The sequence below is a fragment of the Rhamphochromis longiceps genome, linkage group LG12, assembly GCF_057381845.1.
Source record: "Rhamphochromis longiceps isolate RC_006_pf linkage group LG12, R_longiceps_female_GT1.1, whole genome shotgun sequence".
In the NCBI taxonomy this organism is placed as follows: domain Eukaryota; kingdom Metazoa; phylum Chordata; class Actinopteri; order Cichliformes; family Cichlidae; genus Rhamphochromis; species Rhamphochromis longiceps.
In genome coordinates this window covers 9,721,453-9,735,913 of record NC_140568.1, presented here as the reverse complement: position 1 = coordinate 9,735,913, position 14,461 = coordinate 9,721,453, and the positions used below count along the sequence as shown (strand labels likewise).

Sequence of the window (14,461 nt, the reverse complement as noted above, 5' to 3'; positions counted from 1 at the left end):
CGTATGGTCCCTGTACACCCCACCCCCCTACTCCACAACACACTTGCTCACAATGGGGCTCTGTAACTACCGACCCCAACGTGCTCTTGCTTTCCCCCTAAAACAGGAAACCAGGATCTGCTGAGCTCTTGTTTTTCTACTAATTTCCTGCTTTGCTGCCCCGTCCCTAGATTATTTATTTAATTTTTTTCTGGTTCCTCTCAGATTGGATATACCTGATCAGCTATTTGCCATCTGGAAAGCATTTATTCTAGCACAGCCAAGAAACTTTACACACATAATACACATTTTCTATGATTTTCTGTCAGTAGCGCTGCTGCAGGACACATGTTTAAAATATTTCCTTGCAATTTCGGACAACAAGCATCAGGACCGTACTATGGTTCAAAAACACGAGGCCCGCAGCTCTGCCCATGACTGACCATAACATAAACCGTGGGTCCAACTGCACTGTTGTTAGTGGGATGTGCAGAAATAGCAACACACTTTTATTTGAAGTGTAAAATTTCCTAGCTTGGTTATATGTTCCTATAATCTGCAGCAAGAAGAGATGAAGATTATTCTGCCAAGGAAAACTCTGAAACCACGGATCGTGATTGACTCCAGGTCTGGCTTTAGGAGCGGCATGCCCATTTTTGGCAGATTTTCACGAGACCTACCAGAATGCAAATAATCAAAAACAATAAAAGTCAGATCAGATCAGATAGATTTGAACATACAGTGAAAAAAAATGCTAAGAACATTTTATTTTCATTTCATCTGGGTCATTCAGTCTTTATTAGAAAGTTAAGTAAAAATATAGTTGTAACAATTTGCAGCTGAGAAATCAGCAGGGACAAGTGCCTTTTGTTCAGGTTGTCAATGAAAAGAGTGGCTCGTGTCCGCGAGTGAATTTTCAGCCAGTAGGTGGACTGCAGCATGCAGAGAGTGTAAAAGGTGAGGAACAGCAAGAGCCCGAGTGGGCTCGGAGAAGGGAGATGCAAAAATAAAGCAGAAAAGGAAGCTGGGGGGGGGGGGGGGGGGGGGGGGGAAGAAGGTCTAGAGAAAGCTCAAGTTCCTCCTGAGGAAAATGCCCTTGAAACCATATCGAGTTTGCCGAAAGAGTGTGTGAGAGTGAGTTACTGGCATATAAAGCATATGATTTGGTAATGGGCTTATGAGGGGGTTTACTCGCTGTTTCAATAAACTCCCAGAGCCATGACTGGGCTAAGCTTGCAATACAAACACACCCGTTCCTCCAGTTTATCTGAAAGACACATCTGGAGTCTATCAACTCCTGCAGCACCCCCTTTGTGTTTCCACTCTCCACCACGCTTAACCCCTTCCTCACCCACTCCACCCCTTAATGGGTCATGCACTCTCATTAGGTGACTGTTGCCTAACCGGGAGCCACCCGGTGGCATGTGCGGGAAAAATGCACCAAAACAAATGTTCATTTTTCCGTGAAGGGGGAAACAAGACTCCCCTGTGCAATCACAGCAGCTGTCCTTAGCGCTCTCCAGAGTGGGCTGGTACAATCTGAGCCTTTCTTTTAGTCAGGCCAGTCTAGACAGAGGGGCTCCTTGGCATCTCGCCATGCCTACACGTTGGCCACTGTTTTTAAGTGTTACAGTGTGGCACACCTCTTCTTTGTTCCCACTCATCAAGGTAATTTGCTCAGCTTGTGTGGAAATCTCCTGCTAAGGAAAACGGCCTCAGATTTATACAAGACAAACTGCAGGAGTGTGCTTTCTTTCTCACCCTCGCTCCCTCCCTCTCCCTTCTTCATCTACCCTTTCCCTCTCTCTCACCACCATACCATCTTTAGCCATCTTGGCTCCGCGTCCCTCATGTCAGATGGTAAAGTTGTTTAAGTTGGACTCCGTCCTAACCCCTACCGCTCAGAATGGCAGAGGCGATTTCAAGGTTGGTTTCAGAGAGATTTCAGGCAAAGAGTGAATGAATGGTCTGCCTCTGCTTTTGCGGAACAGATACTATCAAGCCAAACATATATGAATTGGCCTAGGCCTGCACATAATCATAACACTATAACTGTGCATGTTTTCTCATGCAGACATTTTTAAGAAACAGTGTTCCAGCCCAAGGTTTAATTTCAGGCTTCCCTTAATTTTGTTGCATTATCAGCATAAATCTCAAGCACCTCCTTATTTTCTACACTTAAACTAAGTTGAGTCTACAAGAAGTGTTTGGTTGTCTTATGTGATGTTTTATGTGCTTACTCCAATGAGTCCAAAGAAGCGCAGTGTTTAAAAGATTCCCACTGTAGAGATCATCTCAGCCTCTCTTGTTGACAAAAACGGTCACGCTGCCAACACCTAGAGCCTCCTAACCACAAGCCTCACTCCTGCCTTTCAGACCTGTCCACTACAAACACCCTGCTGCTCCCTCATCCATCATCATCGTTGCCCTCTGCTCTCCCTCCCTGCTCCCTCTCTCGCTGTAGGGTAACAAGCCTTAGTAATGAGGGCCCCTTGTGCCCTGCCTGCCTGTCCTGTGTCCCATGGTGCAGTGGGGCCCATTTGGAAAGGAGCCAGACTGCCTCGGCCCTCGTTGCTCATTATTCTCATTACATTGCCTCAAATCAGTGCAGGACAGGCTGCTGGGATCTGTCCACAACTCATAAAGGTCCCGGCTCATTAGTGGGGTTGCCAGTGAAAACTTCCATCAGAAAGGGTGTGCATAGCGGTAGAGGTACTCAAAAGGTGCGCAAGTACACGAGCAGAGGTCTGACGGTGTGTATGAAAGTGACTTATTTTGCGCATAGCAACCACCGCCACAGAGGCGAGGCATGATTTAACCAGTGTGTTCATCCAAAGAGCTGGAAAGAAATGAAGTATTCCAAGATCCAAATGTAGCCATTGGATGGCAAGCCTGTTTAAAAGACCTACAAAAACACAGTAGTCTAGTAAGAGGGCAAAAAACAAACAATCCTAAATTGCTCCTCTGCACTTGGGTGGCTTGGCAGGTTATGAAGGCAATAGTGGCTTTGAGGAGGTTTGTCCCAATGAAAGGGCTAACTGTGTAGATTGCTGCACGGCCTTGTCCAGGCCTGGAGGAGGGTGTTCTACTCTGGAGCTGAATTCTCCGTTTAATAACAGCAGATCAGACTGCATTCAGCTCTGAATAGAAGTATGCTGTGAGCGTGTGGAAGTGAGTGTGTGTCTGCTGAGACCTGTTAGACTGGGCCAGAAGAGAGGGTGCCCATACTAGGAAGCACACTCAAGGGTTACTGTATACACTGAAGTCACAGCAGCGATGAGCCAAGAGTGAGAGTGTGTGCGCGAGTGTGTGTGTACCTGTTTAGACATCTTTGTGGGGACCAAAAATTGGAATGTTACTATACTTGTGGGGACCAACAGTCACTTATGAGGACAAAAGCGGCTGTCCTTGCGAGACTGAAGACTTTTTGAGACTTAAAATGTGGATTTAGTGTCAGGGTTACAATTAGATTATGGTTAGGTTTAGGCTATGGCTTAGGGTTAGGTATTCATTTTGATTAGTTAGGGTTAGGGTAAGCGGCTAGGGCAGAGGTTTCCAACTCTGGGCCTTAAGGGCCGGTGTCCTGCAAGTTTTAGATGTGTCCTTGATCCAACACAGCCGATTTAAATGTCTAAAGTACCTCCTCAACATGTCCTCCTCAACAGTTCTCAAGCTTGGTAATGAACTAATTATTTGATTCAGCTGTGTTGATCCAGGGTGATATCTAAAACCTCTGGGCTAGTGAAAGCACTATCAATTTGATGTCCTCACTAAGATATCAAAACGAGAATGTGTGTGTGTGTGTGTGTCCCTGTGTGTGTATGTTTCACAACAACATGTGTCCCAATGTGTGTGTGTGTGTGTGTGTGCGTGCAGTTAGGGGGCGCAGACTGTGTTTATCCTTGTCACGTAGGGGAAGAGATGCAGTGTAATTCCCTGATGTGTGTTTACTCAGCCCCAGTGGGCTGGCCTTTGATTACACCGCTGGTCACATAATATGAGTAACTGCTCACTACTGCTCCAAATGACAAGCACATGTTGACGCCATACTGGAAACAATGAGAAGACTCGAAGAGCCGTGGTGGACCGAGGAGACAAAACAAAACCAAAATCTCACAAGCGCAGACAAAACTCACACTCTAAGCTCATATCTGAATTCATCCCTGCAAACCCTTCCATCAGTGTGGCATTTTTCACAACAGACAGCAAATTTCCCATGAGCTCAGATGTGATTATAAGCTGCCCGAGGCTCAATTAAAGGTTGAAGATGTCAGAGTGAGTGAGTGGACCTCCACCACTGTGTGTCAGCAAGCCAGCAGAGGTGGAGGCGGAGGAGTGAAATGAGGCCTGTGTGATTTACATTTCGTGCTCAGCCAGACGCCTGCATCTCCCACTGTGGAGCACAGCCAGGGGTTTATCTGCCTGTTTTTTGTCTTTCTCCCAACCTCTTTTAGTTAAACCTCCACTCTGCTGCCTCCTGCTAGTTTTTTATCACTGCTCCAGGTACATGGGAGAGCTCAGATTACCCGACCCACCGACCCTATGGCGCTACAGGAAGGCTTTTCCACACTAACAAAAATATGCAACATCAGCTCATTCTGAGCCACAGATCAGGCTTTAATTTACTATACATTACTGCCCAAGTAGCATTAGCCTCAGGATCTTCCTGTCAACAGCTTTATCAGCGTCCTCGGTGCAAGACTGCTGAGGTGAGAACTGACAACTTGGCCTTGAAACTATTCACCAATGGTGTTCTCGTGTCAGACTTTAGAAAAAAAAACATAAATTTGAGCAAATATAGCTTTTGTTCTCGACTGGCACATCTGCTCTGAACTTCAGTGGTAGGTACTAACAAGCTAACAACTGCAACAAATTACCATATTTTTCTTTCTTTCAACATTTTTGAGAAACTCGTTAGCTTCATGGGTGGCAGCTCGAAGTGCCATGTGGAACTAATATCTCTGCAACATACCCACCAGCCCCCTCGCCAACAATATAAGCCTGTCTGCCAGACTACAGCATCCAAGTTTGCGAAGTGAAGCTGCAACATATGTGTTGTTGCCATAAAGCTTTACTGGGATGCCCTGTGAAACAGCACACTGTAAAAAAAAACCCCAAAATGAATCTGTTGTGAAACGTACACTAGATTCAAGGACAGTGTGAGAATATCAGAGTATTCAGGGAGATTGGCATAGTAGAGTGTAGGTGCTAATTAATTTCATTCATTGGGCAACATGATTTATAAGATTTATTTTTTGTATAAGAACCAGAAACACTGTCAACGTCTGTAGACCCAAGCTCATTCAAACTCTGCCCTGTGGTATGAAAAGTCAAAATTTGGAAATTTGAAGAAGGAAAGCCAGCATGTGTGAAAGCATGGCTGTTGTGCATTAGTGTGCACAGCCTGGATAACTTGCTCTGAATGATGCATGCAGGTTTTGATCAATTTATATTGTTACAACAACATGGCTGTGTAGGACAAGTCTCAGGGCTTTAACTGGCCCGCCTGCAGTCCAGGCCCGTCAACCTCTGGAAACATTTGATACACTGTGAAATGAAACATACAGCTAAGGAGGCCCTGCATGTCAAGCAAGTATGGGAAAACATTTAGCTTCTTAATGTACAACAGTTGGCCTCCTCAGTTTCCTAAACGCTTATAAAACACGATTAAAAGAAGATTCAAGCCAGCACAGCTGTAAACATACCGATGGCCAAACTTTTTCTTTCTTTTTGTTTTTCCAAATATGTTACTGGCAACAAGTTTGAAATGAATATATACATTTTTTCCAAAAAGCAAAAAACACATTATATGTTTGGCCTTTGTACTTTTATCAATTGAATATGTCATTTCAATTATTTGAAATGATTACAGTCTGTTTTTATTTACAATACACAAAGCAACCCAGCTCTTTTGAAAACAGGGTTGTATTTGTTTTCGTAATATCGTGGTCTGGACCAAGGTGGTGGATCGTCTTACAGGCCGTGCAATTATAGCCATGTGTCACCACTGGCAGTTCCAACTATAGTTCCTTTCCCGTTTGTCACCAGTGGCGCTGTGCATCGCCTCAAATTCGTAAGAAAATATTTCATCTCTCACTTGTCTCACACCCCATTCATAGAGAGATTACGATGCCGCTAAGGAGGGCCAGACTGTCTGCAAGCCACAGGCAAAGCTGCCAACATGCAGCTCCTGCCAGAGATCTCCCTTATCTTGTCATGTGGAGTGGGGCTTTACTGATAATGGAGGAGTGAAGTGTAATTATGTGAAGTTTTCAACATAAGTCTGTGATAGCCAGTCTGAGTGTATCATCCTCCCTTCTGGAATGAAGCCCGTGATCGGATAGATGGGCCATAGCTGCTCAGATCTGCTCAGATCTCTCTGATACCTTGTCTGTATGTCTCCACAAGGCCCGGGCCAGAGACAAGCCAGAAATCAGCTCACACATAAATCCAGTGGAAACAATACACATGACATTAGAGCACCCGCAGAAGCACAGTATTTAATAAAGGACGATGAGAAAAGGATACTCACAATTTATCCAAGGCATAAAGTCCAAGGAAGGATCCGTTTCTCAGAACTCGGATTTTGTTGTGGCTCAGTATCCTGTAAATAAAAAAAATGGAAACAAATCAAATCACACGGTTGTTAAAAATAGGTTGAAAAAAAAACATGAGGAATAGAAATAGAATAGAAACATAAATTAGGAGGAGGAAAAAAGCCAAAGAAAATGTCCATTCAGTGCTGCAGTCACATGAGAGATTAGCATTAGCATTACCTAAAGATGTTTCAAATAAATGATAAGACAGAAGGGCATCAAGACAGAGGTTGCAATCTTGATAATCATTTATAAGTTATTGTTTTTTAAGATCAAAGGGATGTCTTTCCATATCAAACAAATGGCGGCACATGCCACGGTAATTAGCTCTTTCCCCGCTGGCAAATCACTTGGCCTTTGGAGTTCTTATCAGTGCACAGAGCAAAATGCTAGAGGGCAGAGTGGAAGTGAGGCTGAGATCTCTCGGTTTGACAGGGAAATGCAAAAATATAAGGCAATAGGCCAAGGCTGCTTTAGAAGTTGCATAGACTTATACTCTGCCCCTAGTTTCAGTGACAATATACTTGTGAGAGTTAAGTAAATAGGACACTACATGCAGAAGCCTGTTGGCTTAGCTTATTCACAACAGTAGAAGCATGATAGGGAAAATTTCTAGTCTGAGGCATGGATCATGGAAAGTGCAGCAAGTTAATTGTCTTCTTTATAGAGAAAAAAAAGCTACAACAAAATAGTTACTTTTTAATAAAAACAACTTTATTTGTATGACATTTGTCAAAACACAGAGTCCTTCACAGTTTGAATAAAAGCCACACATTAAAGATAATGTCTGAAGATACAGACACATAATCAACCATACGATCATTCATCACACACATACATGCAAATAGTTGCAAACTATGTCCAAAAATAAAGAGGACAATTAATAAAGAGGCGATTAAGGAAAAGCTAACCTGTATAAATGAGTGTTAGCCAGAGAAAGGAAGAGAAACGCATCATGAGAATTTATTAACTTAAAACACCATGAAAGTTTTGTAGCAGATAAGGGTTGAAACAAATCTGCTACTGTATTGAATTACAGTCACAGCGCCATTTTTTCCAATTCAGGAAGAATGACATTTTTATAGTGCACAAAAAGTTCAAGAGGAGGTCTGGGTGGAGAACTGGTGCACAAAAACACCAGTGGTCAAGATTGATAGCACTTTATTCTCCATACGCAGCACATTACTGTCACCATAATCACAATTATGATGGAGCTACACCATCCATCTATCCATCTATCCTCTTCTGCTTATCCTTATCAGGATCGCCGGGGGGGGGGGGGGGGGGGGGGGGGGGGGTCCTATCCCGGCTAACCAAGGTTGTTATAGTTAACTAAAAATTAACTAAAAAGTAGAATTTTGAAAATAAAATTAAGACTAACTAAAATTAGAGAAATCTAGAGAACATATTGTTTGTTTAAGTATCTGTTAGTAAAAAATGTATTACAGCTAATGAGGACTACCTGTACTGATTTTCCTGAATACTGCCTCTGATATATGCCCTCCGTATAACAACTATAATTAAAAAGACGACAATAAACACTGAAACTAATGAAATCATAACACTTTCAAACAATAGAAACTAAACTTAAACAAGAAAATACACAACCATAATCACTCGGATTCAGACACCTGTCTATATCCTTCTCAGCGTGGGCTCAGGGTACAGCCAGGACCCTGCCCTGGAGACAGGCTGCCATCATTAACACACCCTTTAGTCTCACGTCATTATTGCCCCTGCCACACAGCTTTTAATGGGCTGTTTGTGACATTAAGTGTGTTCTTAATTGAGAGAGTGAAGTTGTGTGTGTGCGGCTTTAAGAGAGGGAGCTCACTGTGAAGCGTCCGTTAGATTTACAGCAGCAGTGCACAGCCCCCCGTTTCCTGCCACATCAATAAAAACACTGCCTTCAGCTCCGCGCCTTCCAGCCCGCTTAATGACCGGATTTAATCGTCCAATCTCAGTATACAAGCATGAGCTGGCCCGACTCACTTCTTCCCTCCTGTAACAGTTAAAAGTGTCGAAAGCCAGCATTGCAAAATGGAAACGTAGGGAGTAAATCATCTTTTGCTACAGCTACATCGTGGACTCTTCAGCCAATATCTTGCGACAATTATCAGCAAAATTTCAAAAGCAAAGAAAACACATTTTCAAGCTGTGCTGCAATCAAGACACTAAAAATGATAACGACTGGAATACTGAAAGTAAAGCCTCTCCCACCATTTTTGACGTCATCCCAAATCTGAGCTCCCCCCCCCAACCCTTTCCAAGATTTGGAAAAAATACAAACATGTCATGTTCACAAATTCCCACTGAACTCCTCAAAATAAATCATTATTATTAAGGCAGAGAGAGGATGTTAGACGAGAGCAATCCTCTTGTGGTGTAGCCTGGATTTGAACCCGTGACTCCTGGGCCTTGAGGTCTCTTGCTCGACTTTTGGGCACAAAATCTCTCCTATAAATGGATGCAGGCCCAGGATGAAAGTTACAGAAGATCCGGAACTGCCTGAATAATTCAGTGCAGATAGGAGAGGAGAAAGTCACATCTGGCAAAGAAACAAGCCATTTAATTCAACACAGACAGCTGAGATACAGATAGTTCCTTTTGGACTTTGCTTATTAAGCAGAAAACTATTAGTCAGGGAATAATGCACATTTGTTTCTGGTGTGCTCCGAAGGCCCACATGTGCACATCGCTGCAAGCCTACAGGAACAAAACACCTCCTTTCATATAATCACACACTGAGTTAATATGCATTCTCCAAACCTGCACAGATTTATTTATTTGTGTGTTGCATTCAGGTCTAAACCCAGCACACATTCCACACACGGTATTTCAATTATCTCGCTAAAACTTGAAAGCTGACTTTCGCAAATAAACAGCGCACACAAAATGAGCTAACCGAATTCCTCCCATAAGCAACAAAAGGCGCAGATTTCCAGGAACGCAGGGGAGTTGTGTGGCCTAGACACTGCTGTATAATCCCTAAAGCCTGATGTTTGGAGCACAGTTGTAGTGGAGGGCATTGTTCTTTTATAAACAATACAAAGAGTACAACTCTGAGAAAGAGAGAGAAGCAGAACTCTGTAAACAGACAGAAATAGTCAGCGCTCCCATCAGGCTAAACAGGAAACCCAGCCAATTAGCTGTTTATTCAGAACCCGGTTTGAGAGGTCAGGGGTTGCAGAGAGAGCACTTCCTGGAAAGTCATCAGACAGATGGAGCAGGGTCCGGACACAGGTGACAGCTGAGGCAAACGAGGGTCCATCGCTTCATCACTGTAGGTTAACAGAGCTTTACAAACAAAGAAGATAAGCAGCTTCTACTAGGAGGCCTAATGTTTGCTCAGCACACAGTATTGCTACTGAGGCTTAACTGCACATTTCTGCCAGATCTGTCTGTAAGTGACAGATCAGATGGCAGATTGATTTAATCTTCTTCTGTTTTCAAGACCTATTCGCATGGCACGTCAGTGCGCTAACTCAGTCCAGACTACGGTATGGTATCTTTCATTCACTTAACCCTTTCAGAGCACAGAGGCCTAAATTAGATGGGCTAATTGAATCCATCTAATTCATGCAACCAAAGGAAAAAGAGAAAGAGAGGGAAAGCAGGGCCACATGTCAGGCCCCAGGGATCTTGTTTAACCATTTCGCATAATTCATTTACATTAGGATCAAAAAGAAAGAGGTCATATGAAAAGCACCAGGTCAAACCGAGTTACCAGCTTCTCTTCTAGCAGTTCTCACTCAGCAGAAGGGTTAAACACCACATGTATAGCAACAACTTGACGTCACGGTTTTCTTTAATATAAAACATAAAAACACATATGGATGTATTCTTGGTTTTTCACAAACTTATCCCCAAAGAGATCAAGTAAACTAATATTCTTAAGAAAAAAAACCTTTTAATAAGTGAGCTCGATTCTCAAGTAAATTTCTGTAAACATTACATCTTTAAAAATGCCAAATTATGTATTATTTAAATCTTTGACATCATGCAAAAACAAAAAATCCCCTACCTGCAAAAACCTTCTCTCCAGAAGTTCAGTGGCAAAAAATGTGTAAATTTACGCATCGAATCACACTTGACTTTTTAGCTTCCATTGCCACAGCTCCGTGTTAGATCAGGCTTCTTATGCTGCATGATGGTGTGTAAAAAAAGTAGAACTATACAAAGCATCTTGTCTAGCAGACCACAGCAGCTCCTCCCTGCATCATGCCACTCACTTTGTTGGTTTGCTCAATTTGCTTACTAAACCCACAAAGCCTTTGAGGGCCACACGGGAGCAATGACAGCACGTCACAAATCGTATTTGATTTACTTCCACTCCCCACCCCCCAACTCTTAACTACATAGCTGTCTCATTGGTAACACGCTGCCCTGAGCCTGGAGGATAAGGCCTGATCTGTGCGGGTGCTTACGCACCTTTGTCTTCTGTATTCTGTATACTTTCTAAAGCTGATTTTGGGCCGTCGTTTGGTTGAACACAGGCGATAAAAAAAAGATACATCCCTCTATTATCTGTCCTAACCACAGCAAGAATGCTGTAAACTCAAACACAACAGGATGTCCTGTTTGCTTTTTGGTGTCAGTATCATCCCACCTTCATCCTCTCATCCTGCTTCTTTGCCAAATGCACTTTAAACTTTTTCTTTATTTTTTTGGGTGGGGAAGGATACACAGGAAATGCTCTAGCCTGGTTTGGCATGTAGTCCCGAACATAAATGAGCAGTACTTAAGTAAAAAGCCCCGATTTCAATTGGCTCCTAAATATTTAGGCATGCTGGACTCAGACAGTGAGCTCTGTGTAGCTGCAGGCTTCTACAGCAAACCACAAGCAGAAAAAGAGTCTTAAGCAAGGATTTATATTTAATAAGAATTCATCTCCAGGCTAAGCTCCTAGAGCTCATTATGTATGTAGTACACTTCACGTTCTGTGAATAATAGTATGGTTTTCTTTCATACTGACTACAGATTCATTCTTCTTCAGCAGATCCAGTCTTTACAACACCTGAAGCTGCAGCAGTCTCACCAATGATGAAACAACGGGAGCGCTTGAAAGATGCGATCGATCTAGCACTCCGAGGCCAAAAGAGACGGAGGTGCTCAGGTTCAGCGTAATAAAGAGTAAAAACAACCCAAAGCACCACTGTGTAAACATCAATTAACTTTGGATTGGTCTCTTACGCTCGAGGACCACACGCGGGGTGAGAGACAAGAACCCTTGAAAGAGATTGGTAACATGGCAAAACTCCGGTCGTAATTCAGAGACCAATGGGAGCCAGATAATGAGACTAACTGTAAATGAGAGTCTCAGAGCATCGTTACTGAATTAAGTCTGGTTTAATTAGCCGATTTGATAATGCACATGCTGGTCTGTTTCACATAAATAAAATTTAATAAGAATTTAACCGTGAGGGAGCTGAACTCTGCTGAAAGTGGTGCAATTACCCACTTTTAGATTACAAGAGGCCAGCTTTGTGTGAGCTCTTTCATTTGTGTCTTATAGCTGAGCTGCAAAACCAGTGCTGATTTATTTTACTGCATTTTCCCCTTTAGCTTTCCATTTGAGCAGCTTTTTCTAGCCAAAGGTGCATTTCAAGAATATGTGCCATTCACAGAGGAGAACTAAGTGGACATGGCAGCACTTCTCTTCATATATACATCACACACATATCCCTCAGAGTAATGCAGACAGACGGGGTGGATCAACAAAATACTGCGGTTACACCAAAAGATGGATTAGAAAGTGCATTACCTAATTTAGCTTCCCAATCCCACTTACTCCATCCAAACACGGGCTCTAATGAATCAGACGCCATTACCCATCTACATTACACTGCTACTATGACGGGCTGGCAACTTGTGGAAGTTGTACCCCACCTCTCGCCCGCTGTCAGCTGGGATATGCTCCAGCACCCTCACAACCCTGAACCAAATAAGTGGTTTAAAAAAATGATGGAAGCATGCAGTGGATTACACTGCAATTTAAGCTCCCAAACCAGGAGAATCAAAATGAACCCTTCAGCTGCGGGCACGCCAGCGAGAAAGGATAACATCATCGGATGTGTCATAAGAGATGAGCTGTAAACTTTTAGAAAATGTTTCAGTGACAGACTGTGATGACTGTGATACTTTTACACCCACAGAAAAACATACACAACTTGCTAAGCTGAGATTCCTGTCTGGACAAACTTAGAGCCGTAATTAAAGCGGGCTGCCATTTATACATTCAGCGCTGTGATATGTGAGAAAGCCAATCTGGAAAACTTTTACTAACAGCAGCAATTAATCTTCCAGTCTTGCATGCAGAATGCAAGAGTGCGTCTATAAAAAAGCTATTTGCTAAATGAATGAATTGCCATGAAGTACTGCTGATATTTGTTTAAGTGGAACACAATGTAGGCAATACAATTAAAAACAGCAGTCATTATTAATTATTTGAATTGATTTTTAAAAAAAATAAACCTGCAGTGACAGACAATAATAAGCATTTATACACCTGTACATATACACATAAGCTGTGAAGACATTCATTAGCAGCTGAGAATTGTGGGTAATGACATTTCGTGAGGTGTGTTAACAGCGAGGAATTATATAAGTATTAAGTATTAAAGTAAATGTAGATTATTTGTTTAGTGTCAGTTTAAGGAGATGTAAATGTTAATTCAGGGGATATTGAAATGCATCAGTATGTGTGAACTGCATTATTTTTTTCTGAGGGAATTATTTATTCTATGCTGTGAAAATATTCACATTTTCATTTGTAGGACTGCTGACAGTATGTGTGGTTATGGTTCACAGCCTGCATCAGAACTCTAACTTTAAGAAAAATCCTGTAAATTTTACAGTAAAATACTGGCAGCAGGGTTGGCAGCACTTTATTGTAAAATTTAAAGTGACCATACTGTAATTCTTTTTACATTTTTTTTACTGTATTTTTGAAATACAGCCTGCTTACTCTAAAATTGTGTATTTTTTTTTTACAGCAATCCATTGCAGTCCAGCTCTCTCCTCTAAGTCTCTTCCTTACTAACAGACACATTTTGTAGAAAGCAGAGGAGGAAAGTGGAGGGAGGAGGAATAAGAGCAGAGAGATCTCTCAGAGTGGGAGGCCAGTTGTGTCATCCTTGTTACAATAAGTGCTTTAAAAGAGGCTTCCAGATCGCACCGACTATTCAGCACATGGGTTATTCCTAATAGCTTAACCCTTTCAGACAGAGAGTCACCTAAGCCAGCAGTCCTGGGAGCCCCTTGCACCCTGAGCCTGTCCTAGGCAAGTCGCGGCACCAGATATAACAGAAAGACTAAATGCCCCTGAGCCCAACAGGCACTTAAACAGCAAATGCATGTCAAGATGTGAATGTGCCCATTGTGCCTGACCCACCAGTGGGCTCGCAGCAGCCACCAGGGAACGCTGCCAAGCTACAAGCCCCATTTACCGCCTGTCATGGAAAGGCACTTGCATGTAATTGCATGAAAAATATTTTTTATGAAATCATTTTGCAGACCCACATTGAGTAATTTAGTCATCAAACAGGGAGAAGAGGGTGAGAGCAGCCACATGAAGGAGTGGTACAGATTCCTGTCATTCGTGTATATGACAAAATAGATGAATTTAATGATTTATGCCAATAATTTTCTTGCATTACTCAGTTTTGTTATCATATTTATGTCCCTCAAGGCCTAGCGTGGGGAGTGTGCTCCTGCATCTGATATGCTGAACCGCTTATTATAGAGTGTACTGCATTGTGCTTGGGTTAACATGCAGGGCCAAGCAGTTAGGCTTTGTGGTTTGTGGTGTGTGTGTGTGTGTGTGTGTGTGTGTGTGTCTGTGTGCGTGCGCGCAGATTTATATGTACTAGTGTGTGACCTATAAG

The 14,461-nt window shown here is 42.6% G+C and overlaps 1 protein-coding gene across 1 annotated transcript in view; it reads right to left on the bottom strand.

The window, feature by feature from the left end:
- The window catches only part of LOC146656885 (adhesion G protein-coupled receptor A2-like), a 39,712-nt gene that overhangs the window by 14,124 nt on the left and 11,127 nt on the right, over nucleotides 1-14,461 (bottom strand). The window contains exon 2 of the mRNA XM_085424674.1: nucleotides 6,512-6,583. Within this exon, the coding sequence (XP_085280800.1) occupies nucleotides 6,512-6,583 (72 nt within the window). The remainder of the gene's footprint in view (nucleotides 1-6,511; nucleotides 6,584-14,461) is intronic.